General features: G+C 36.5%; 2 protein-coding genes across 6 annotated transcripts in view; both read left to right on the top strand.

Annotated features, from left to right (window-relative positions):
- The window catches only part of csnk1g2a (casein kinase 1, gamma 2a), a 16883-nt gene extending 1256 nt beyond the window's left edge, over positions 1 to 15627 (top strand). The window contains exons 1-10 of one of the 4 annotated variants that reach the window (XM_079877409.1): positions 2159 to 2223; positions 5601 to 5749; positions 5841 to 6075; positions 6347 to 6432; positions 7440 to 7524; positions 7612 to 7757; positions 7866 to 7949; positions 9037 to 9138; positions 9790 to 9896; positions 14273 to 15627. In XM_079877409.1, the coding sequence (XP_079733535.1) occupies positions 5651 to 5749; positions 5841 to 6075; positions 6347 to 6432; positions 7440 to 7524; positions 7612 to 7757; positions 7866 to 7949; positions 9037 to 9138; positions 9790 to 9896; positions 14273 to 14327 (999 nt within the window). In that variant the 5' untranslated portion in view covers positions 2159 to 2223; positions 5601 to 5650 and the 3' untranslated portion in view covers positions 14328 to 15627. Of the gene's footprint in view, positions 1 to 2153; positions 2224 to 5600; positions 5750 to 5840; positions 6076 to 6346; positions 6433 to 7439; positions 7525 to 7608; positions 7758 to 7865; positions 7950 to 9036; positions 9139 to 9789; positions 9897 to 14272 lie in introns of those variants that run through there. The other 3 variants (XM_079877408.1, XM_079877410.1, XM_079877411.1) reach the window with 3 other exon arrangements.
- A 1383-nt stretch (positions 15628 to 17010) lies between these two features.
- mfsd12a (major facilitator superfamily domain containing 12a) lies at positions 17011 to 23891 on the top strand. 2 transcript variants are annotated; one of them, XM_079877406.1, is made up of 11 exons: positions 17011 to 17669; positions 18158 to 18368; positions 18491 to 18623; positions 19132 to 19338; positions 19539 to 19631; positions 19737 to 19829; positions 20984 to 21154; positions 21382 to 21476; positions 21604 to 21734; positions 21865 to 21915; positions 22724 to 23891. In XM_079877406.1, exons 1-11 carry the CDS (start codon positions 17399 to 17401, stop codon positions 22798 to 22800), a joined length of 1533 nt encoding a protein of 510 aa, XP_079733532.1. In that variant the 5' UTR covers positions 17011 to 17398; the 3' UTR covers positions 22801 to 23891. The 2 variants fall into 2 exon arrangements, with proteins under 2 accessions (XP_079733532.1, XP_079733533.1); XM_079877407.1 differs by lacking the exon at positions 21865 to 21915 and having other exon boundaries at positions 17033 to 17669.
- The last annotated feature ends 770 nt before the right edge of the window (positions 23892 to 24661 follow it).

The following is a 24661-nucleotide window of genomic DNA, read 5'->3' as shown; positions in this document are numbered from 1 at the left end:
AATTCTTTTCTTGCAGTAACCTCTGGTGCGGAATATACTCCGTTATTTAACAAAAGATTGACTCTTCAAGATGCATATTTCTCTGCCATTGTGACTTGTTTTACAAGTGCGTGAACTTGCAAATAAGCATATTCATGTAAAAACAAGAAGTGCTGAACAGGAATCCTTTGAGATGTGTTGGCGGGTTCAGTGTGGTAAAACATACTTTTATGCTGCAAGATGTATTTCTCCCATTTCTGATTGTCTGATCAGCGATTGGCAAGATCAGACACGATCCTTAGATCTTTTTAAATTTATTTTGTGGGGAAGGTCTTTAGAATTTGTTAAAAAGAGGTGAAAGTAATGCACTCCTATTGGTAGCTGAAAGCAGTAAAAAAAATACTTTTAATAAACACCAAAATAGAATGTTATGAGAATATATATATATTCTACAAAAAAATGTTCCTTGAGTAGTAAATCAGCATATTAGAATGATTTCTGAAGGATCATGGGACACTGAAGACCCGAGTAATGATGCTGAAAATTCAGATTTGCCATCACAGGAATAAATTACATTTTAAAATATATTTAGAACTTAAAAAGTTATTCTCAGTTTTTACTGAATTTATGATCAAATAAATGCAGCAATTGTGAGCATTAGATCCTTCTTTCAGATCATTACAAAATCTTACAGACCCCAATTTTATGATTGGTCAGTCACAGTGTGGAAATGGTGCCTGGCCTTCTCATTTAGAAGGACATTCATTTTTTTGTTGGTTTGTTGCTATGCAAGCCATGCATAAACATTGAAAAATTGCTCCTCCATATCAGTATTTTAATTGGATTTGGTTTCAAGCATGCATATCGGAAATGCATATAAGGAAAGATAAATTAGTGATTAGAATATTATCTAGGGACATTTTAGTAGCCACCCACATTGTTCGTGAGCAACGCCAGCCAGCCTCATTTTGAGTGTTGAGTGTGATGTATTCTGTGAATATACAAATTCTCTTGAGTCTCACCACATTGCAGAAGTCTCATTTATTTCTCTCATTATTACATTTTCCATGTTGCCAACTGTTCTGCTTTAAAAGAAATGTGTGATCGCATAAGTGAGACTCTTATTTTTGTCATTTAGCTCCTTGGTCTCACCTTTACATGCTGTAATGAGATCCTTAATCACACTTTAATGAAATGTAGCTAAACATTTTGTAATAAGAGTGAAGCAAGTTAAGTATAGGTCTGTTGAAACACGCAGCTTCATGGAGATACTACAACATCAATTTCAGGTTTTCATTTTGCTGTGACGTGAAAGGTCGATACATACATGTTCCTTGTGGTACTGATTCTGTTAAACTAGACAAATATCCTCTCTGAAGAAGCTACATAAAGGCTGTATTATACAATTACTGGTACTAAATAAAGTCTTGACGTTGCTCCTGATATGACCATTTATCAGTGTGAACTCGTGCTGGAAATGCATGTTAATAGAGTAACACTGTTGTGCTTCTCACTCTCCACTGCTGGGTATTTAATACATCCTGTGGCCTTTATGCAATCTGTTTTTATTTATTTATATATTTATTTGGCTCTTCCATTCTGGCTCCTGCTTAGCAGCACTTTTCTCCGCATGCTCAGAGCTGCTGATGCCACAGATGACTCGATCCTGCACTTAACTGAACACGAACGTACACATTCTATCACTTACATTATTTATGTAAAAACTAAATGGACCACCCTTAGTGATGACTACCATGCAGAGCAATATCCTAATGATAGAAGCCAGTCATGTAATTAGTAGTTTTGGCAACTTCCTTAAGGTACATTTACCTTTGTTCTGCAAATTGTCACGGTCGAAATCGAGTAATTTCAATAGGAATCCACACAATGGGGAATTTTGTTTGAGGGTGAAATATTTTGCATCATGTTGTGCTTACATCACTATACTATTGACCTTTTTTGCCTGTGAAATTTCATTGGTCACTATTGTGATTATAGTGATCCACTGCAATACGTAACCCAAAACACCCATAATAAGGACCACATCAGTTATCTGACTATGGTTTGCAGCTTTCATGTGAACCTAAAACCAATGTTTAAAACTGGCTTTTTACTTTTACTTTACAGGAACGCCAAAACTTATGTTTTTGTCATTTAATTTTACTCTTTTATAGGAGCCAATCAAATCCAGAGCACCCCAGCTCCACCTCGAGTACAGGTTTTACAAACAGTTGGGCAACTCGGGTAAGTAACAGGCTGTACTTCTATCCATTTTCCTTTTATTACTTTTAATCTTACAGTTTAGCACCCATATTCAGACCAGTTAGGCCTATTTGTTGTAGAGCTTATGCTGTTCACATCCTATTTACAATCGGTAGTTTCTTTTAGCTCATCCTGTCCACATCCTCTTTTCAGCACAGAGGATGAATATAATCAGCACAGGCTGTGGTTCCTGTGCATCGATTGCTCTACTTGCTGTGTCTTTTTCACACAACGTTTGATAAGACTTGCAGGACAGAAAAAGGTTAACTTGTATTCAAAGATATGGCAGGTTAACATAGTTTATTTCAATTAAGTGATTTATTCAGAATTAGAGCTGTCAAACGATTAATCGCGATTAATCGCATTCAAAATAAAAGTTTGTGTTTACATAATATATGTGTGTGTATGGAGTATAATTATTTTCTATATATAAATACACACACATGCATATATATTTAAGAAAAATGTGTTATTTATATATAAAATATTTATATATAATATAAATTATACGTAATATAAATATATATACACAGTATATACATGCAAATATTTCTTAAATATATACATGCATGTGTGTGTATTTATATATAGAAAATAATTATACACTACTGTACACACACATATATGTGACCCTGGACCACAAAACCAGTCTTATGGGTATTTTTTTTTTATTGAGATTTATACATCATCTGAAAGCTGAATACATAATATTTCCATTGATGTATGGTTTGTTAGGATAGGACAATATTTGGCCGAGGTACAACTATTTGAAAATCTGGAATCTGAGGGTACAGAAAAATCGAAATATTGAGAAAATCGCCTTTAAAGTTGTCCATTTCTATTGGCGATAGTGCTGCATCCATTCACAAAAATAAATGTTTTATATATTTAAGGTGGGAAATGTACAAAATATCTTCATGGAACATGATCTTTACTTAATATCCTAATGATTTTTGGCATAAAAGAAAAATCTATAATTTTGACCCATACAATGTTTTGTTGGCTATTGCCACAAATATACCCGTGCAACATAAGACTGGTTTTGTGATCCAGGGTCACATATTATGTAAAAACAAACTTTTATTTTGGATGCGATTAATCGCGATTAATCGTTTGACAGCCCTATTCAGAATGTGTTCATCAATAAGAGAATGTCATTAAGCATTTTGCTCAGATCAGATAAAGCCTAGGGTTGCTGGTTGAAGCATTGCGTCTCTCACTACTGTTGATCTCTGTTCCTAGAATTAAAGAGAGAGTTCACCCAAAAATGAATAGTAGCCCATGATTTACTCACCCTGAAGCAATCCTAGGTGTATATGACATTCTTCTTTCAGACGAATACAATCGGAGTTATATTAAAAAATGCCCTGGCTCTTCCAAGCTTTATAGTGAGAGTCAATGGGTTTTTGTTTTTGAAAGTTCATCAAAGCGCATCTATCCCTGATAAAGGTGCTCGAAACAGCTCGGGGGGGTTAATAAAGGCCTTCTGAAGTGAAGCTCGTTCTCATGAAGTTCGTGTAGGAAAAATATCCATATTTAAAACTTTATTGATTAAAATAACTAGCGTTCGGCAGAAGGGCATACGCAAGTCGACTTACACCAAAAGAGTAACATTGACGATGTAGGATGTATGAGTAGCGTAAGCTTTAACGCCTCTTGCGGTTCAAACAAACAGGGCTGGGCAACCGCGTTCGTCATTACTTTGTGCAACTCAAGGGTTAGTCTTTCGCCGTTTGCTGTTTTCATTTTTGGGTGAACTAGGCTATCCCTTTAAGGCCTCAGACCCTTTTTTTTCTGCTATGCATTTTTCATGAGAGCTTTAGAAAAACATGACACTGTACAATTTCAATATTTACTCATTCCTATGCTGAAGTTTTATTGTGAATCTAATTTTTGTGTGTGTTCGTGACTTCGTGGTTACTCGGGGTAGTCTTTTAGTGCTTATACAGTGTGACCAGGCCAGATTAAGGCTTTTTAATATAAAAAAAATGTATCTTGATATGTATCCAGCCTTTTAAAAATATTTTATGTATATGTTTATAGCAATAGCAACTTTATTTATTTAGCACAATTAAAATAACACAAGTTGACCAATGTGCTTTACAGTGTCACACAAATTTTTTTTTTTTTTGTGACTGATTAAAAGCTATTGAAAACAGATGTTTTTTTAAGTTGTCCTTTAAAATCCTCTACAGTAGCAGTGTCTCTATTATGTTTAAGCAAACTGTTCCAAAGTTTAGGCGCTGCTACAGCAAAAGTGCAATCTCCTTTTTGACTCAGATGTGTCCCAGGAATTTTGAGTAACTTCTGATCTGAATTATGAATTTGGTCCAAAGAATTAAGAATTTGGCTTAAAGAGGTGTTTTTTTGGAACCATTGTTTTGACCAAACAGCCATTGTTGTAAACTAGATATAGACATTTTATATATTATATTATATAAAGATTTAGATTTAAGAATTATTTTCAATTTAAATTTAGCTGCTTCTTTTTTTACTAAAACATTTTAATGCCTGAAAACATTCACATGGAGATTTCATGTGAATATTGAGTGATGATAAATGATTTGTTCCACTTATTTATTGAAATGAACAATATGAAAGAACTGATTAGCTTATGAATCAAACTCCACAACTATGTCAGTGTTTCTGCTCCTGAGGTTTAAATTAAAGGTGTTATTGAAATATATTGTTTTAACATTGTCATACTGTAGTCGTGACACAAAAAAGTGTGCAGGAAACTAGTGTACCAGTGTGGTCTTTTTAGGGTGTGTTGTGTTCACACTTGGCATCTTTGGCTCGATTAAAATGAACCCTGGTGCGTTTGCTCTGTTAGTGCGGTTCATTTGAATAAGTGTGAACGCTGCCATCTGGACATCTGAACTTTACACATTTTATAAGCTCTTCACGAGTTCTCAGCTGGTCAAAATACTATCATATGCAGGCTTGCACAATACAACGAGCGCATTTAGCCCAGCACACAGCATTGTTTTGTCTCAAAATAGGCAATACCAATTAGGTTGTGAATGTATCCCTATGCCTTTAGGTTCGGTGATAATCAAAATCAAACGTGTATAAAAAGAATTGCGATATTCTCCATGTTCCAATTAAACATATCGCCTAATAGATTTGAGAGTCCGTACCTTTTATCTGTTGCCCCATAATGTCTATTATACACACAAATGTAGTGTACCTCAATATGAGTGCCGAACACCACATAACAAAAGATTATTGTTTCCTGTCTTTACGTAATCTTATTAATTCTTACCATTGAAGTTAAAGCTGCTAAATTGCCAGTTTGTATTTATATTACTGAACTCTGTGGATTTGTTTTCTAACTGCCTATATATGTGTGTGTTCAGAGGGTGTTCCTCAGGTGTACTACTTTGGGCCTTGTGGGAAATACAATGCCATGGTGCTGGAGCTGCTGGGCCCCAGTCTGGAGGACCTGTTTGACCTTTGTGACAGAACCTTTTCCCTAAAGACCGTCCTCATGATCGCAATTCAGCTGGTCCGTGTAATCGTTTACTCATGAGAGAGAAAGAAAGATGTTTAAACTAATAGATTTATTTTTTTTAACACGACTTCTATCTCTATTATAGATCACACGGATGGAATATGTACACACAAGAAGTCTGATCTACAGGGATGTTAAGCCTGAGAACTTTTTGGTGGGCCGGCCGGGGACCAAGAGGCAACATACAATCCACATCATCGACTTTGGGCTTGCCAAAGAATACATCGACCCTGAGACCAAAAAACACATCCCTTACAGGGAGCACAAGAGCTTAACAGGGACAGCTCGCTACATGAGCATCAACACACACCTGGGGAAGGGTAAGACCCGCAGACATGGGAAAGATTCGCTCTGTCAGGGCTTAGGAAGGGTTATTAGAATTTCATGGGGGGATAAAGACTAAAGTATGTCTTAAAACCTAGCTTAGCTGTTAGTGACACAAATCTGCTTGCTCAACCACAAAACGTAGATTTGTATTGATTCTTATGCTAAATGCATAAAAAAATATATATTAAGACTCTTTGTCTGACTGAAGACAGATTCCAGTGTACCTAGCAGTTTCATCATTTTTTGCATGTCTTTTTCTTGTAGAGCAAAGCAGACGGGACGATTTGGAGGCGCTGGGTCATATGTTTATGTACTTTCTACGGGGCAGTCTACCCTGGCAAGGCTTAAAGGTATTGTAGTAGGTGGAGTGAAAGAAATGTTTGCTGCCTTCATACATTTTGATTTAAGAGTTTGTTTCGAAAGACTGTGTTTCCACTATAGAAAATGTGGTTTGTTTTATTCTGTTACATTTCTTTAAATATTTAAAGCACAGATTATGGTTTATATGAGAGATTAAAGCATTTTATCAGTTCTGTGCCGTTTTGTACTAATAAGAATTTCCCCTCTGTTCAGTTCTCACTCTCGTAACAGTTTTTTAATGGTATCCTTCTGGTCGGAGAGTCTTATCTCACTCGGCTAATGTCTGAAAAAGTGACAGGCCCCATTATCTGTCACTATCATGAAAAGTCAGCAGAATAACCAATAGCTATACAGCCTTGATAAGCTGACCTATTTAGAAGACCCAAAAAAAATCACGATGTGTTTGGTTACATCTTTATCTGGTTTTATAGGCTAAAGCGGGAAAAGACTGAAATTTATGTGACCTTCCTGTTAAATGTCACATGCTAATCATAATTTAGCCTAGTACATGGTTCCCACTGTCATGGAAAATATGGAAATATCAGCAGAAAAAAAAAACTTTAGTACATTTTTCTGAAAGTCTTAGCTCTCAAAAATGTTCCTTTGTGAGCTTTGTAGTCTTTATAGGATATTCTTTTTTGAATTCTTTTTTCAATCACGGATGACAGGAGAGGTCATGGAAATTCATTGGTCAAAATACTATTATTGTTGCACTGTATTTTACAGTATGTGCACTTACAGTGTACTTAGCCAAGAAAATACTGAATAATATAAAATAACTACATGGGTTAAGGTTAGGTTTAGAGTTAGGTTCAGGGGTAGTACCTAATTATTACCAAGTTATTATAAGTATGCAGTATGTTTATGCAGAACAGGATGGACTGTAAAATGCATTGCAAATACTATTAGTATAAAAGATGGCAATATATTGAACAAATGTATTTTTGTTTTTCCCAAAATGTTCTAATATTTGTTCTGTCCCATTTTATTCATTAAGGCTGACACACTTAAGGAGCGCTATCAGAAAATTGGAGATACCAAAAGGGCAACCCCTATAGAAGTGCTCTGTGAGAGTTTCCCCGGTAAGCAAGTTCTTTTCAAATGGCCACATATCTCGTGCATTCTCACCTCCGGTGCATTGTCTTAACTTTGACTTCATCTCACAGAAGAAATGGCCACCTACCTGCGCTACGTGCGGAGACTGGATTTCTTTGAAAAACCGGATTATGACTACTTGAGAAAGCTCTTTACAGACCTCTTTGACAGAAATGGCTATGTCTTTGACTATGAATATGACTGGGTCGGTAAGCCGCTGGTAAGTCTGTTTGGATGTCGTGCCATAAACCGCTTGTATATGATGCAAGTACATGGATGTTGAGTTTCCTGTACATGGATGTTGAGTTTCCTATACATGTCTATGCAGCCAACTCCAATAGGACCCATGCCTAGTGACACACCTCTGCAACCCAGCAGCAGAGACAAAGCACAACCACAGACCAAAAACCAGGTGAGATACACCCTCATGCTGTTGATAGCGATGTAAAATACATGTTTGTGTAATACACATCCGTTTTCTTTCTTTTTTTCTTTGTTTTGAGATTTTATAGTGTATGATCAAAGACCTATTATAAAGGTTTTAGCTTCATTGCTTGGAATCCCACTTTAAAATTAGAAAAGGTTCAAACTGACAAATAAATATCCATATTTATATCATTTAATATTTTTTTTATAATAATAATAATTTCTATTAATAATCATGTGTAAACTACGCTTTTTTCATTTAGTGGTTTGGTTTTAAAAATAAAATTTTTAATTTGCATTAAATGTTTTTTTTTTTATTAATTATTTTGTTACATTTAACTATTTTTAGACATTAGCAATTTTAAACATATTTATTTGTCAATTTGAAGAAATAAATTTCACTTACTATTGATTTCTTCATTTTCTAAAGCGATGTTTATTATATTTGAATATTGCACCTTCAGTTTTAGCGGTAATTCCTTGTTCATGTAAAAGAGGAAGAATGGGACAGAGTACTAGTTTCTTTTTTGTTTTGTTTTTCCTTTTCTTTGGTTATTTGTGGTAAAACATTGCTTAATGCAGTGTAGTTTTTGAAATGTTATCTCAGTGTTTCATGACTCTTTTAACCCATGTCAGCAGTATGTGGTAAATGTTTGTTTTCACTCATCAACCGACCTTAGACAACTTCCTGCAGCCAGAGTAGTTTTTTGCTAGTCTGAAGATCTGTCATTTCCTCAAACGCTGAATGCCATTCTTTTAGGTGGTGGTATTTCCATGTCTTGGTCACAGTCCCTTTAAATCTGTTACATTATACATTTTTATATGAGCTGTTTGTGAAAGATAAGAGCTTAGCTTTCCTCTCCATCTCTGCATGTCACATGCTCTTGTTTTTTCACTCACACTTTTATTTCCACCTCTATCCTGTTAGCTAGAGCAGTCTGCTTGTGCATGGAAGGCGTTCCTCTTTAAACTCTTTCTGTTCTTTTTTCTTTACACCCTCACCTCCTTTCAAAAACATCTCTTATGCCCTTTGCCACCCTCCCACCCCCTTCCCCCCATTGCTGTCATGCCAGTCTCCAGAACCTAAAGGAAGTGAGTCCCAGCCCACTCCCGTGACCAACAGGGAGCTCCTAGGGTCGCACCTCACGGCCGATAGGCTGGGGGGCTCTGTCCAGGTACTGGGTGTTTGCGCAGTACTGCATGCTGTTGGTGTCGATCTCTTCCTTTCTCTGTTCTCTAGTCTTTCTGTTTCTTTTTGTCCTCTCACTTGAGACACCTCTGTCCATCTTCCAGCTGTAGACACTTAAATGGTCTCCTCCTCTCTCCGCCCTTGTCCAACACACATCACTTATATAGTGACACACACATTTAGTGACCTCAGTGTGAAAATACTGCTTATATTGTATATAAGTAGTTAAGCTTGACAAATGGGTGTTTTCTTGTGTACATACAGTTATCCAGGGTGTAACTCTTCTTTTATAATGTGTTAGTGCAATAAGAATTCCAACTAAACTCATTTTCAGCTTATTTCCATTATCTAACCAAGCACGGTTCTTTCATTTTACATACCCCCCTCCACCCCCCCACTCCCCCTTTCTTCGTAACCGTCCTGGTTGGTGCTAAGCAACCTGATTTTGAACAGGTTAATTATTAAAAAGAAGTGTCCTTAATTGGTTACATAGCCCCAATCTGAGTTACATGAACTGTTAAATATGCAGGTCAAGTTAGACAAAATAAATCCTGTGTACTGTGGTTTTTCTTTTATTACTCATCTTTGCCAGTCCATATTGAAAACATATTGCCTGCTGCCTTAAATTAATCTTCAGGTTATGAGCTCGACCAATGGAGAAGTGAATACAGACGATCCTACGGCGGGACACTCAAACGCCCCTATAACTGCCCCTGCTGAGGTGGAGGTGGCCGATGATACAAAGTAAGGACAATTTAAAGAGTCTTAAGTTTGCCAGTTGTTTTAAAAAGTACATGTTTGCATAATACACATCCTTAGGGTTCCCACACGTCCTGGAGAACCTGGAAAATTGATGACTAATTTTCCAGTCCTGTAAAATGTCAAATGTCCTGGAAAATCTGGTTGTTGTCCTGGAAAATTATATTAAAAAATATATATATTTTTGTACTTGTATTTTCCTTTAGCCGATAATGAAGAGTTTATCACTCCCTGAAGCAGTTAACGTTAGTAGCAGTGCTATGTGCAGGGATGCTGACTTTTGATGTGAGAGAAGTATTTTGAATTATGATGTTTAACTACTCAAATGTTTGAGGCGAATGTCAACTGGTAAGCAGCAGTACCTAACCTTGCGATGTAGACGATGTTGAGCACATGAACGCAATGACCAACAAGAGGCGTTTAAGAAATTAGTCACAACACGCTCAATAGCGCTCTTGATTATAGAGGGAGCTCTCTTTATTTACCATCTGTACATAACCCATTCACAGTTTGAATGAAAGTTACATTTTTAATGCTGCTAAGTACACACTGCAAAGTTTCAGGAGGGACAACAATTTAAATGCAGGATTGAATCCGATATTGTTGATTGACAGTAATAACCATAGCAACAGATGAGAGAAAAAAGTCTGATATGTCAAAATAGATGTGTGCATTAAATGTAAATGCAGACTAACAGACCTGCCACTTGTTCTGTAACAAGTATGTGTAATGTACGTGTAATGTGCTTATTTGTTGTTCATTATATTACTTTTCACCTAACCCATTTAAAACGATGTTTACTTAATTAAATATTTGAAGGCTACATGCTAATGCTTTAATGTGTCATTTACTTAATTATTATTAGCATTAATAATTCATTGACTTTGTTTAATATTTAAAGTCCCCCTGTAGTCAATACTTTTATCCTTTAAATCTCACCAAAATTACATATTTAAACATTTTCTCCTGTGAAAATTATTTTTATGCCTTAAAATAGCTTGAATGTAACTGAATTGCTTCATTTAGTATTCGCAGAACCATGAATATGCTAATTAGCCCTGCTTCCACTCACTACCTTATCTACTCGGTCAGCTTTAATGTAGTAAATGCTACACGATGGCAAGGAAACACTGCTTTAATTCAGCCATATGTGTTTGAACTAGGGCTGCACAATTAATCGCAACGAAACCGCACGCGATTTGGCAAAGGCTGCGATTATTTTATGCGCAGCTTGTCCGTGCAGTGCTGCTATATCGGTAATAAATGCTGCTCCATCTGAACACCAGAGGGCGCTCTCACACACCCACGCCAAATGTGCGGTGCGTGTTGCAGTGCGTATGCGGTACAGGAGCAGCACGCGCTATAGTGCTTTCACATATGCTGCGTTTGCAGTGCGTAACTGACCCACGGCTGTACCACAAACACACTCACTATTTTTATTTCAAATCCAGAAGTTATCTGCAACATTTATTTTAAAAAATTTGTCAGCATTGCGATTCTCTTTGTACACATGTACACTATTTAATAGATGTTTTAAACACAATTTAAACAATGTATTATTCAATGCTACTTCTATATAGATTTATATATTAATATATATATATATATATATACACACACTGCAAATGAAGTATCACCCGTTTCACACATACTCCGTTTGCAGTGCGTATGCGGTGCGTATTGTTTTTCTGTACCCATGTTAACAGGTCAGAGCTTTCACACTGCACGCGGATGCGGTCCGGCGATCCGTTCCAGGTGCGGTGCGTATACAGCAGTGCAGCGATCGTTTCCGCACGAGTCTATTTTTGCTGTGCTGCACGTGCTGAATTAAAGTGACAGCGCATGGTTCGTGGTCAAAATGAACACAGATTGACCTGAAAATGTAGTAATTTCACCATAAATGCGTTTAATTAATTAAAATGTAGTAATAAGTGTATTTAATTAAATACAACTTTTTTCACAGTCATCTTTTTACTTTAAGATTGGGGTAAAGCAAGGAAAACTACATTTTACCTCAACGAGGCGACATAATGAACAACACTTGTCCCATTCGTGGAGGTGGAAAAACAAGTTCTTTGTGACATGCAAGATTTATTGTATTAAAATTTAAACGCAAAAGAAAAGGCATGAGAGTCGGCGGTTTTTGTCAATTTTAAGTTTTAATTAAAAATGTTTGCGATATTAATATAAGTACATGGTTAAATATTTGACCACTTGCTTGAGCAACTTAATATAAGTAATGCATGGAATAATAGGCCTACGTTGTTTAAATTATGTTTAAACATGCATACGTCCATTAAAGAGTGTATATGTGTACAAAGAGAATCGCAATGCTGACAAAACGTATTTTTTTTTAATAAAAGTTGCAGATAACTTCTGGATTTGAAATAAAAATAGTGAGTATGTGTTTGTGGTACAGCCATGGGTCAGTTACGCACTGCAAACACGTGAAAGCACTATAGCGCGTGCTTCTCCCGTAACGCATACGCACCGCAACACGCACCGCATACGGAGTATGTGTGAAACGGGCGTTACATGAAATCCCTATCGGGCATAATTACTGTAGCTGAATAAACAGAAGATTGAAACGCTTTGATTAAACTTGACTAATAACCACACGACTGTGTAAGAAGCCCCATCATCTCACAGAGGGATGGTCAACTGTCGTGATGAAGTGAGTTTGGAGTAAAAGCATTTTATTAAATGTTGTTTGGAAAGCTGTTTGACGCGTGTTGCTTTATCAAATGCACGTTATAAGGGACTCAAACTCACTGTGCTTTCAGATGGAGCAGCGTTTACAGAGCCGTACATCAATGACAAGCTGCGCATAAAAAATAATCGCAGCCTTTGCGATTTCATAATCGCGATTAACCAAATCGGTTTAAGTGCGATTACATGGAAATTGCGATTTAAGCGTGCAGCGCTACCAGAAACTGATTCATAAGTGGAAGAACGAATTATACAGGCTCATCTACAAGTCGATGTATCAGAATGGTAATGCGTCTTTTGTATCGCTCTCTACAATGTCGTTTGTTTGATTAACCTTTGGCTTGTCTACGTTATCAAACAGCTAATAATGTGCTGCTAACGTTACACAAACCATGTTTCCGTTCGCCATCTCAGAGTCAGACAGCTGCCTTCTGAAAATCTGCATCCTTACAAATGCTTTGAACAACTCAGAACTCCAGTGGAGAAAGGCATATACCGGTAGTTCATCATAACATCATAATATACATTATATACATAATTCACCTGCTATATTGCTAAATGTACCCGATTTTTCATATCAACAGAAAAATATACCAGGATAACCTAACTTCTCTTGAGACTCCCCTGCTTCAGAGAATAGTTAATGATATGCTAAAGCCCCGCCCCCCTCGTGACGTGATTGGTTACAAGGTAGTCTGTGACGTTTTTGAGACTGTCTTTGGTAAACTGCAGTTTTAAGGAGAAAATACTCCGCAATGGTGTTGACTTATGAATTTGCACATGGTTGGTCTTAAAGCATATTAAAAACACCACATAGACATATAAACATTAAAAACTTGATTGTCACCAAAAGGGGTCTTTATAATTTCAAAAAGTTAAAATATTTAAATAGTTCTATTATTTTTTTTGCTATGGTATTATAATTGCTAATGAGAATTTTATATTTAAATTTTTGGTATTTTATAGTGTATGATCAAAGACAAATTCTAAATGTTACAGTTTTATTGCTTGGACTGCCCCTTTAAAATGAAAAAAGGAATTGTCAATTTATTAATCAAAATGTTCAAACTGATGAATAAATATCTATATTAAAAATCAATTTATTTGTTAATTTAACCACTTAGTATATTTTAATAATAATAATTTCTATTTATAATCATGTGAACTGCCCCTTTTTTTAAATTAGTGGCTTTGTTTAAAAAAATGAAATTGAAATATTAAAAATAATTTATGATTTTTTTTTGTTACATTTAACTATTTTTAAACATGTAAAGAACAGATACTTTTTAAAATTGATAAATAAATACATTTGTTATTGATTCATTAATTTTATATAATAAAATGTATTATATTTGAAATATTTCACTTTCAGTTTTACCGTTAATTCCTTGTTCATCTAAAAGAGGAGGAACGTTTGAGTTGCCGTGGGCTTCAGTGGGTCAAAGCACTGTTGTAGCATTAATGTATTTATGCTTTGGTTATATTAGCACCAGTCACATGTACAGTAGCTGCACACAATTGTGCAGTCTGATCTCTTGCTAACAAATTTGCTTTGAACTCTGCCTAACAAAACCTTGACTAGACTGTGTGACAAGTTTGAGAATGAAGGGCGGAGATTGCAAAACTGTCTTTAACGCTATCGCTCATTTCAGGTGCTGTTGTTTTTTCAAGAGGAGGAAGAGGAAAGCGCTCCAGCGACACAAGTGAGGAGGAACATCTTTGAAACGTTAAGTCACTGGTGCGTTTAAAGAAAAAAATAAAAGCAAAGGACTTGGGAGCTGAAACACGGAGCTCCATCCCTTTCTGTCTCTGCTCCACATCAGAACAGAAACTCACTGCCTCACTTTTGGCATCCGCTCAGAGGACACACCTCAGCACTCTGGGCTCTGACACTCTTTGTAAGGAAACGATTCAGTGGAACAAATAAATATATTTGTACAATGTGGGAAACCAGAAGAGACTAGTGGTCAGAAGTAAGATGATATATGTTATGTGACTTAAACCAGATGGACTGTTTAAACTTGTATTTTAGATGACATGCAAAACCATTATTTGAGTAAAACTAAAAGGCAACCAGACACACAGACATCCGTTCACTTTGACACACTGGCTGGATGAGTGAGTGATGTGCTCCATGATCTTGTTGTTTCTTTTGTTTTTTTTTATGGGATCAAAATACGTGGGGAAAGACTGCTGACTGATATATGGAGAAACGTACACAGGAATCAGAAAAACCAATGTAAATTCTGTCTTTCCTTTTTGTTTTTGTAATTTAAAAAGTTGTTTTGAAGATCTGCTCTCCCTGAGTTGAACAGTTTTACTCATGTCGTAGAATGTGTGAACATTTTTTAACCACTCTTAGTGTTTCTTTTTCTCTTCATTGTTTTTTTACTTCCTCTTTTTTTTTTCCTGTCCATGTGGATGATGATGTTGTAGCACAGTGGCTGGTCTCAGGTACTGTGGGAGATGGAGAGAAACACATGGGATCTCTCCTCTGTGAATTGCACTTTTGAGGGGAAAAAGCAAACCGTTTGGCATTTCTGGCATTGACAATTACAGGAAGCAACAGAAATAAAGGCAGACGTGGGATCATTTTATACAGCAGGCTGGTCTCTACCAAAGGGACAAAAGTGATGCTCTCGGTCAAAATTGTGCTTTTATTGTTTTTCGCATTAGATTAAGTTACCTGGGAATCATAGTTTGTGCCTTTCCAAGTAAAACATTTAACACTAATGTGTCCCTCTCTACGATTCCTATCCAGGCGGGGTGTCCATGGCCCTCTCAGAGTGTTTGTTCTCTACGGTGCGCTCCATGCCAGTCTAATGGAGTCCGTTGGCATTTCTCAGATTTCTTTTTCACTGTTGTAAAGTGTATCATAGCAAAGCTCCAATAAGACGTGAGTCTATGGGTTTATACGCAGTAACAGAGGTTGCCTATCAGAGTGAGGATGTGTATTGATTTACATACCTATTAAATGTTGCTTTTCTTCTATGCCTCATAAGATGGTACATGTTGTGTCTGTGCACAATCACTGCATTGAGTTTATGGTTGTGGTCGATCCTTGCGGTTATTTCACCGGTAGTCAACATCACGTGATGAAACGCAGCCAGTTGCAGTGAGTCACCAGGTTGTGGTGCCATAGAACACATTTGTAGCTGCAGGGCAAGTGCCTTAAACACCACTTAACCTGCGTACCGTAACACAATTCACTGAGTGTGCCTTGTCAGAATGGCATAAGAGCAGGTGGCACACCCTTGTAGTTTATATAGTGCTAGAACAGGATATTTTTAAACCTCCAAATTACTTTTTTCCCCATTGCAGATACAACAGAGCTAGTCAATTAGGACATCCTGTGATTATTCAATCATTAACCTCTTTAGAACAGACTGTCAAGAAACCTGAATGAGCTGTTCTTAAATGTGGTGTTAAACAGTGGCTCTCAACCAGTTGTTCATGATTTACTGGATAAGGCTTAACCTTAAAAAAAGTTTTTGTACTCTGGGGGATACAAACATTTGAGAGGCTGTGAAAGTTTAGGCCTCTTTTCTCGGTTTCATGTTGAATGGGTGTTTGTTGCGAATGTTTAGATATGGTGACTTTGTTCATACATTCTTTGTTTAGCTCACGGGCAGCATTTAAAACTAAACATGGCCATCTGTAGTGGAAATCTACTCGCCATCAGATATGTTATATTTCACATATTTACAATATTTGGAGGAGACTTTGAAGTTTAAAAAGTTGTTAAAGTTGCTTATTACGTTTGTTTAAATTAATTTTTACATTTTTCATAATCTGTCTAAATGTTTGTATCTCAGGGGAAACGTTGCCCTTTTAGGGGTATGAAAATGGACTGGTCTATAGTCTTGTATACTTTGTGGCCTGTTTTAGAAAATCAATTTAATACTTAATACTCAAGTGAAAAAATATATCCAATCATGTAAGTTATTAATCATTTAGTTAAATATATTTAATTCAGTTAAAATATAAAATATAAAAATTCAGTCAACAATACATGGATTCTTTTCAGAAAATTTGTGTAAACATGTTTTATGACAGAAGGAAGGGACAGTGTCAAAGCAGTAGTTTTTTTTTTTTTTGAGAGAGAGAGAGAGAGAGAGAGAACAAAACTTGTGCGCACACATAAGAGGGGAAAAACCATAGGGAAAAACACGGGAGGAATATGTAGAGTGCTGCACGAACAGCAGGTGGTGATATTTGACAACTGCTCAAATACTAGCAAACCCAAATGCGTGAAACGTATTATTGTGAAAATAAGCGTAAAGCCGCGATTAGATAGTGATACGCGACTTAGTGAAAAAAAAGAAAAAAAAAACCTTAAAGGGACTTTTACCGGACTCGCTTTTAAAACGCAGACGCCGGATGAATGAGCGGGCGTGGCTTAATACGCACGTGATAACAACACGAATCGAAAATAACAAGACGCTATGCTATACTAACGTTAGCTCTTTTGCACCAGACAAATTCAGCGTTAACCATGCTGCATATGATCTTTACCAATATATAATTTAAAAGTGTAAGTCTCAATCGATGAAAGAGAATGATGACGTTATATTTCGCGCCTCGACCATCGTGACTTATTTGCAAAGTCAGCTGACCAAATCCATAGGAACTGCAGTTACAACTGTTATGGCTTGACCTTCACACTAGACTCGTTCTCTGCAGTGAAGAAGCCGGCGCTGGAGAGGACAATATGCGGAGGTGGATAAACGGAAATACACATTTTTAGCCGACTGGGAATTGACTGTATCGCGTTAATCATGCCGGACTCCAGAGAATCCTCCTTACCCGCCGTCAGTCGTCTGAGTTACTCAGTGGGGCATTTTCTCAACGACTTGTGTGCCTCGATGTGGTTCACATACCTGCTGGTGTTTTATCACTCAGTGCTGGGCTTTCAGAACACATATGCGGGCGTGTTGTTGTTAGTGGGGCAGATAGCGGATGGAGTCTGTACTCCACTAATCGGTTATGAGTCTGACAGGACACCCGGCTGTGGATCGTATGGGAAAAGAAAAACATGGCATTTAGTCGGTAAGTCCCCATTAAATCAAATTAACTCTTTTTTTTTATTATTTTTTTTTTTTTTATGGAATATTGCACTATTTATTGTAAATGAATTATCCGTACAGATAATTAATATCTTTTGTGCCCTCGTAATCTTTGATCAAAATAACTTCCCGTCTCTCTTGCAATTACATCAGTTCTCTGATGACGTGTTTACTGGCATTTACTCACGTGAGATCAGAGCAATAGCAACAACCATCCACAAGTCCCGCCCTACATTTATTGAACAATTAATCACATCTTCCGTTTCATGGTGGTAAAGAAAAAAATCATGCAAATGTTGTACTGTTATCACCATTGTTGTTCCAGAGCTGTATGACTTTTAAAAACAGATGTCATTGCATATTTTGTAAATGATGACACAATTATTTTGGGTGAACTGTCTCTTTAAGGTTTATTCCATGCATATTATAAGATGTTATACATTCTCATCTACTTTCTTTTACCCCACCTAGGGACCTTCAGCGTCCTCCTATCATTCCCCTTTATATTTAACCAGTGCCTGGGCTGTGATCCGAACACTCCACAGTGGGTCAGTCTCACCTACTTTACTCCCTTCATCGTCATCTTCCAGTTTGGATGGGCGGCCACCCAGATTTCCCATCTCTCCCTCATTCCCGAGCTGGTGTCTTGCGAGCATGAGAAAGTGGAGCTCACTGCGTACAGGTAAACTCATGCAGCTCTGTGCTAATGATCAAACATTCTTGTGTTGCTTGTTTGGAGGACTTTGCCTGTACTTACCGGTATGATGTCTTAACTTTTTATTGTATTTTGGTTGTATCCCTCAGGTATGCCTTTACGGTGATAGCCAACATCACAGTGTATGCAGTGGCCTGGTTGATGTTTCATTTTCAGACTCAGGACGGAGATGATCCTACCATTACAGAAAACCTTGGCCCTGTTGACATTCCCGTTTTCAGAGTGAGTGCTGAACTTTTATTGTGCTGAGGTGAACTCTCGCTCATTTAATCCTGCATTACAAGACACCTAAATTTAAAGACCCTATAAAGTCCAAATTTTTGTGATCATCTATTTGCTAGTGTATTCCTAGAAGTAGATGAAACTTTTGAAGGTATTGTTGTGCCCGTATGTGCACAATAAGACCAAGAATCAAGACCAAAACCAGAAAAGAGACTCAATTTATATGTAATATGCACAAAAATAATGCCTTGCCTTTGCTAGCACCATGGAAATTCCAGGAAATTTCATTAAAAGTTAGATGACACAAAACAGTTCCCTTAGATGTTTCTCTAGATGAGTAGTAAAATGTTGTTAAATTAATGTTGTCAACGGTTTATGGTTTTCAGCTGATTTTTATGGACCATAAAAATTTATCTTTTCAGCCTTTGCTTCTGTTGACATTCACCTTGCAGGTTACAAAATGTAGACCTGGACAAAACATAATGCAGAAATATCTTTTCACACACAGAATCTAAGTCTTGTTGTGGTGTGCATCGGGGCTCTGTTCTCCGTGCTGTTTCACCTGGGCACACGGGAGAAGGACGCACGTCCCCGTCAGGAGGAGGATGGCTCTAGTCCTGATGAGCGCCAGTCACTTCTTCACAACGCCACTGTGGCCCCTCCCACTAATCCACTGCAGTGGCAGCATTGGCTGAGACAGCCATCATTCTACCAGGTTAGTAGCCAGTACCCATGTTACTCTTCACTCTCATGGCATTTAATTCCCAGCTTTTGTGAATAATCTGAATAGCGGGTTGAAACACAATGTTTTCACTTTCACACCATCACAGTGGTGTGAAATCTTCAGGAAACAGTATTTAGTAACTGTCTGTTATAACTGACTTTAACATCTTCTCTAAACCCTGCTCTATCCAGGTGGCTGTGCTTTATATGTCCACCAGACTGATAGTGAACCTGTCACAAACATATATTTCCATGTATCTCACCTACACACTACTGCTGCCAAAGGTACGACAACTATAGTAATACTTCACTTTACACCCAGATTAGCATCAGCAACAAAAGCATTGAAGAAAATAGACAATAATCTCTGTTTGACCCTCTGTCTTGCAGAAATACATAGCCACCATTCCACTGGTCATGTTCCTGAGTGGCTTTGCTTCCTCATTTATCATGAAACCTCTCAGCAAGCTAATAGGCAAATGTGTGAGTATGAGTTTACATTTCTGTCTTATGATTGAAATATAAGCCATAATAACTCTTCCCATTGTTGGAAGTGATTAGCAATAGCAGTCAGTATTGCTGTGTCATATACTGTATGTGTGATCATGAGTTGAGCACACATGAATGCCACCATAAAGTTGTAATTGCCAGTGAGGAAACGTTTAATTTTTATTTGAGCCCAGACTTTGAGTTGGAGGTGTGCCAATTTAAATACACAGATAGAGCGTCATATACACACCTGATGTGCATCCTTGGCTGTTTTTTTTATTATTTTGCATCAGTGCTAGAAAACTTCCTGTCTTGGGCATCCCGACGTAGAAACAGAAAAGCAAATTGAAAATAATTAGCATTGCGGCGGTTCATAACATTTCAAGCAATAGATAGTCACGTGCGTTCGATCTGATATAGTCTGATATACATCTGGAGTGCAAGGATATGAGATGCATTATGTGAATGTGTGGCTAAACTAAAGAGATGTCTTTAATCTAGATTTAAACTGGGAGAGTGAGTCTGAGCCCCGAACATTATCAGATAGGCTATTCCAGAGTTTAGTATACTTCCCTTCTATTCTGAATAAACTGCTGTTGTAATTGGCACAATATATAGCATTTGGAAATGAAAACACTACAGATTAATTCCAGTAGCCCTGATATTTATGAAGAGTTGAGTGAAATTTGAAGAGTATGTATGACTTTTAAAAACATGGCTTAATGTCTATAGATAAGTAACATAGATAATTATAATTAAAAGTTTTCAGTGCTGAATATCTTTAATAGATCCTGCTCTTATAATGTATTAACATGACTCTCCTAGTCGTTCATTATTTACTTAAAAATTTTTTTTTCTTACCTGATGAAATATTTTTAAGCTTGATGTATGGAATTATAAAATGTTTTTAATTTATATGACTTTTACAGGTCAAAAAAAGACACTTTTAAAATGAAGCTACCACATATATCCAGGTTTTTCAAGACAATTCGAACCCTGATTCTTCAAAGAAAAAAAAATATATAGAAGGGTTGAATCAAAATAAGAAATTTTGGTTTTATTGTTTTTGTGTAGATTATTTAATGCTTGTTTTGTCTTATTATAAGTCATATCAATTCATCTTGAGTTTCCTTGTTTCTTATTGATAGATGACCTATTTTTTGGGACTGTTGCTGATTCTGGTGTTCTCCTATTGGGTGCTGCTGGACACACACATGGGAGAAAAGGTGTACGGGGCAGCGGTCCTGCTAGGGGTGGGGACTGGCACCATCCTGGTGATGTCTCTTGCCATGACGGCTGAACTCATAGGAGATCAGACAGTAAGTGTTGATATCAATCAGTCTTGAAGAACTGAAAACGTACAGCAACCGCTTCGAGCAGTTGTTTTATTTAGTTTATATTAAGCGCTAACATTTTTAACAGTAACAGAACCAGTAAGGAAATCAGATGTTTGCAGAAGTGAAAAAGGCATGTGCTTCAAAGGGACTAGTTTCAGAAGTGTTAAAATAGTCGCAGGAAACTAAACTTTTTTTGTTCCTCCTGACAGCAAAGCGGGGCTTTTGTTTATGGAGCTATGAGCTTCACAGACAAGGTGGCTAATGGTCTAGGAGTCATGATCATTCAGGCGCTACACCCCTGCCGGTAAGTGTGTACTTGAATGCATCGATGCATACTGTTTTAATGGCTTAATTTGATTTTTAGAGTAAAATTTAATTATAATATATATTTTTAATTGAAAGTGTTTATGTGTATGATTTCTCTCATTCAGCACAATGGTATGCTGTCCGGCCTGCGTGTGGTATTACCACTATGTCATGGTCATCGTCACTGGTGGAGTGGCCGTTTTAGCAGCACTGAGCCTCTCCGCGATCCTTATCTGGCCTATAAAGATTGTGCGCTGTAAGAAACTCGACTAAACTATGATTTATGTCTGGCTCACTTGTTTCATGCATACACTTCCTCTTTTTAATAGTGTTACTCAATAACATCTTCACCTCATCATGACTTGACACATTGTTTTGTATTTCAGTATCTAAGCGAGATCATGAGAACAGTTCAATAAACAGCAAAGATTTTAAGGGTGAGGGCCACATGTCAGCATCTGAAATAACTATTAGGAATCTGAGCTAAATGACTTTCTCCTCAAAATTACAATCAGAAACCACAATCATCCCCCTTTAAATTAAAGAGGTCATATCATGTGGTCTGTTTTCCTTGATCTTTTGAGATAAAGGATTGTAAGAAATGTCAATTCATATAAATCAGATTTATTCCCAACAGTTTTTCTCTGATAACCAAGTGCTTTGAGGCATATAAGTGTTAAGTATATAAGTAGTTTTTTTTTTCATAATAAAAAACGTGATATGACCCCTTTAAAAGTGATTTTTTTTATTTTTTTTAATTTTTTTGCAGATAATAAAAAGTTGATTCCATACTTATACACTACTGTTCAAAGGTTTGGGGTCTGTAATCATTTAAGGATTTTGCAGTCAGTTATGCTCCCCAAGGCTGCATTAATTTGATCAATAAAGCAACAACAGTAATATTGTGAGATATTATTACTATTTAAAATAACTGTTTTCTATTGTAATGTATATTAAAATGTAATTTATTCCTGTGATGTCAAAGCTGAATTTTCAGCATCATTACTCCAGTCTTCAGTGTCACATGATCTTTTTTTTTGTTTCTTTTTTTTGCGGATTCTTTGATCAATAGAAAGTTCATTTGAAATAGAAACCTTTTGTAACATTATAAATGTTTTTACTGTCAATTTTGATCAGTTTAATTTGCCCTTGCTGAATAGAAGTATTAAATTCACCCCAATCTTTTGAACAATGGTGTACATGAACTTCTACATGTAATATCTAATGTTTGTATTGGTTTTGTAGATCTGCCTGAGGTGACTGGTCTTATGGGGAGTGATAGAGAGGACTCCGAGAGCTCTGAACAGCCTTCAGTCGACTGAACGCGCAGCAGACGCAGAGATTCTTCAGCTCTGATGCAGAGAGTTCTGGTTTACACTTACAGTGGTGAAGGTTAGAGTTAAAATCAGGTTTTGGTTCAGAATAATCTTTCACACTGACAATATTTGCTAATTAAGTCAATAGAGCGCTCACATCTTGACACATTTCTACAATACAGGTTCACTACAAGATGTTCATTTTTAGACGTGATTAGTTGATATCGCTCATCTTTTCTATCATGGTTTTTTATTTCTTAGTTCTCACTTAACCCAGCAGTCATTATATACTGACACTTTATAAAGGGACTAACTTTTTATTATGCACATTATATCATGTTTATTATTTCAGAATTGTTTTTATTTATGATTATAAATTTAGTTCAGTTATTTAAATCAAACCTATGACAATAAGGGAATTTATTTATGTACCTGCCATGAAGGCCAATGCAAGGCGGTGCACATTTTATGATGGATGCATCATTCCAGATAACACTTCAAATGAATCCATCTATCTTTTCCATAAGGGAATTCATGAAAAAGGGAAGAATTGGTCTTTTAAATCAGGGATATAAAGCCATGTGTTGTCATTTCAAGGCACATGTTCTGATGTGAGATATGTGGGGTTTTGCTGTTAGGGACCAGAGAGCCAATGATGTGCATTTTCCCCTATAACCATTCTTGTATATTTTTATATATATGTATAAATATGGTTTTCATATGTAAGAAAATTGTGTCTGACATGTGTTCTGTTCATATGATTTACTGAACAGAATAAATGTTCTTTGTGAACAGACATATCTGTATCATTGTAACCTGTCTTTGAAAGTAGTTACTCATTAGCAGGAATGCAGTGTCAGTGCGAGTAGATGTAACATCTGGTCAGCTGATTTTGCATGATGCTTGGGACTTTAAACACTCAAAATAACTCATAAAAGCTGTCGCTCAGATGTAGCTGAAATGAATGAAATGTGTTCTATTATAATGGAAAGGAATGAGCAAAACCAGGATGTTTATAAAAAGACAATATTTGTATTTTATTATCTTTGACGTTTTGTTTAAATTGACTTTTAAATAAAAGTCTTTATTTCTTAATCATACAGTGTCAGTGATAATTAATAGGATGTACAAAAACAATAAAGAATGCATATTACAGATCTGTTAAGAAATTAATATACTTTGATTCTACAAGGATGCATTAAATAGTTTAGACACATTTAACTAATGTTACAAAAACGTTTTATTTAACATTCTATTCATTAAAGAATCCTGAAAATTATAGTTTATAATTATATAGTAATAAAATATATTAAAATAGAAAACAGTTCTTTTAAATTGTAACAATATTTTACATTGCTGTTTTTACTGTTGTAGGAGCCAAATGTAATGATTGTTCAACCACTAGATGGCAGTGTGCACCAGTGGTGTTGGTGTGGTCACCTGTTAATAATATCAAGCCAAGGTCAACTGAAAGCATAGCTGCACATCCAGCTGCTGATGAAGCACCAACACACAGTGAGCATTATGAATATGAGTAGTGAAAGAACTAATGCCTACTAACTGGGAGGAGTTTAATGTTGGGGATAGGTGAATGCTACTGTCAGATCAAATGCGGTGAGATTAATGTATATTAGCATTAATAAGACTATGTAGTACTTTGTACTTTAAAACTTTGAAGGGAGGAGTTCCCGCAGCGTAGCTACGCAATGTCTCGTTCCCGCCTCTCAGGGAACCGAGGTTACGATAGTAACCGGAGATGTTTTACTGCTTAAAAATATGATAATCATACAAGCGTCTTTTGCTAGTGTGTTGTGCTTCAGCACATTTGCTGATGTCATTTCTCTTTATAAAACAGTGTGGTTGCAAA

Source organism: Squalius cephalus, assembly GCF_949319135.1.
Source record: "Squalius cephalus genome assembly, chromosome: 7".
Classification (NCBI taxonomy): Eukaryota; Metazoa; Chordata; class Actinopteri; order Cypriniformes; family Leuciscidae; genus Squalius; species Squalius cephalus.
This window is presented reverse-complemented; position numbering and strand designations above follow the sequence as displayed.

Coding starts and splice junctions, on each gene's coding strand:
- mfsd12a (XM_079877406.1), top strand. CDS start 17,399: ATGCCGGACTCCAGAGAATCCTCCTTACCCGCCGTCAGTCGTCTGAGT. Junction 18,369..18,490: donor GTGGAGCTCACTGCGTACAG/GTAAACTCATGC, acceptor TGTATCCCTCAG/GTATGCCTTTACGGTGATAG. Junction 18,624..19,131: donor TTGACATTCCCGTTTTCAGA/GTGAGTGCTGAA, acceptor TTTCACACACAG/AATCTAAGTCTTGTTGTGGT.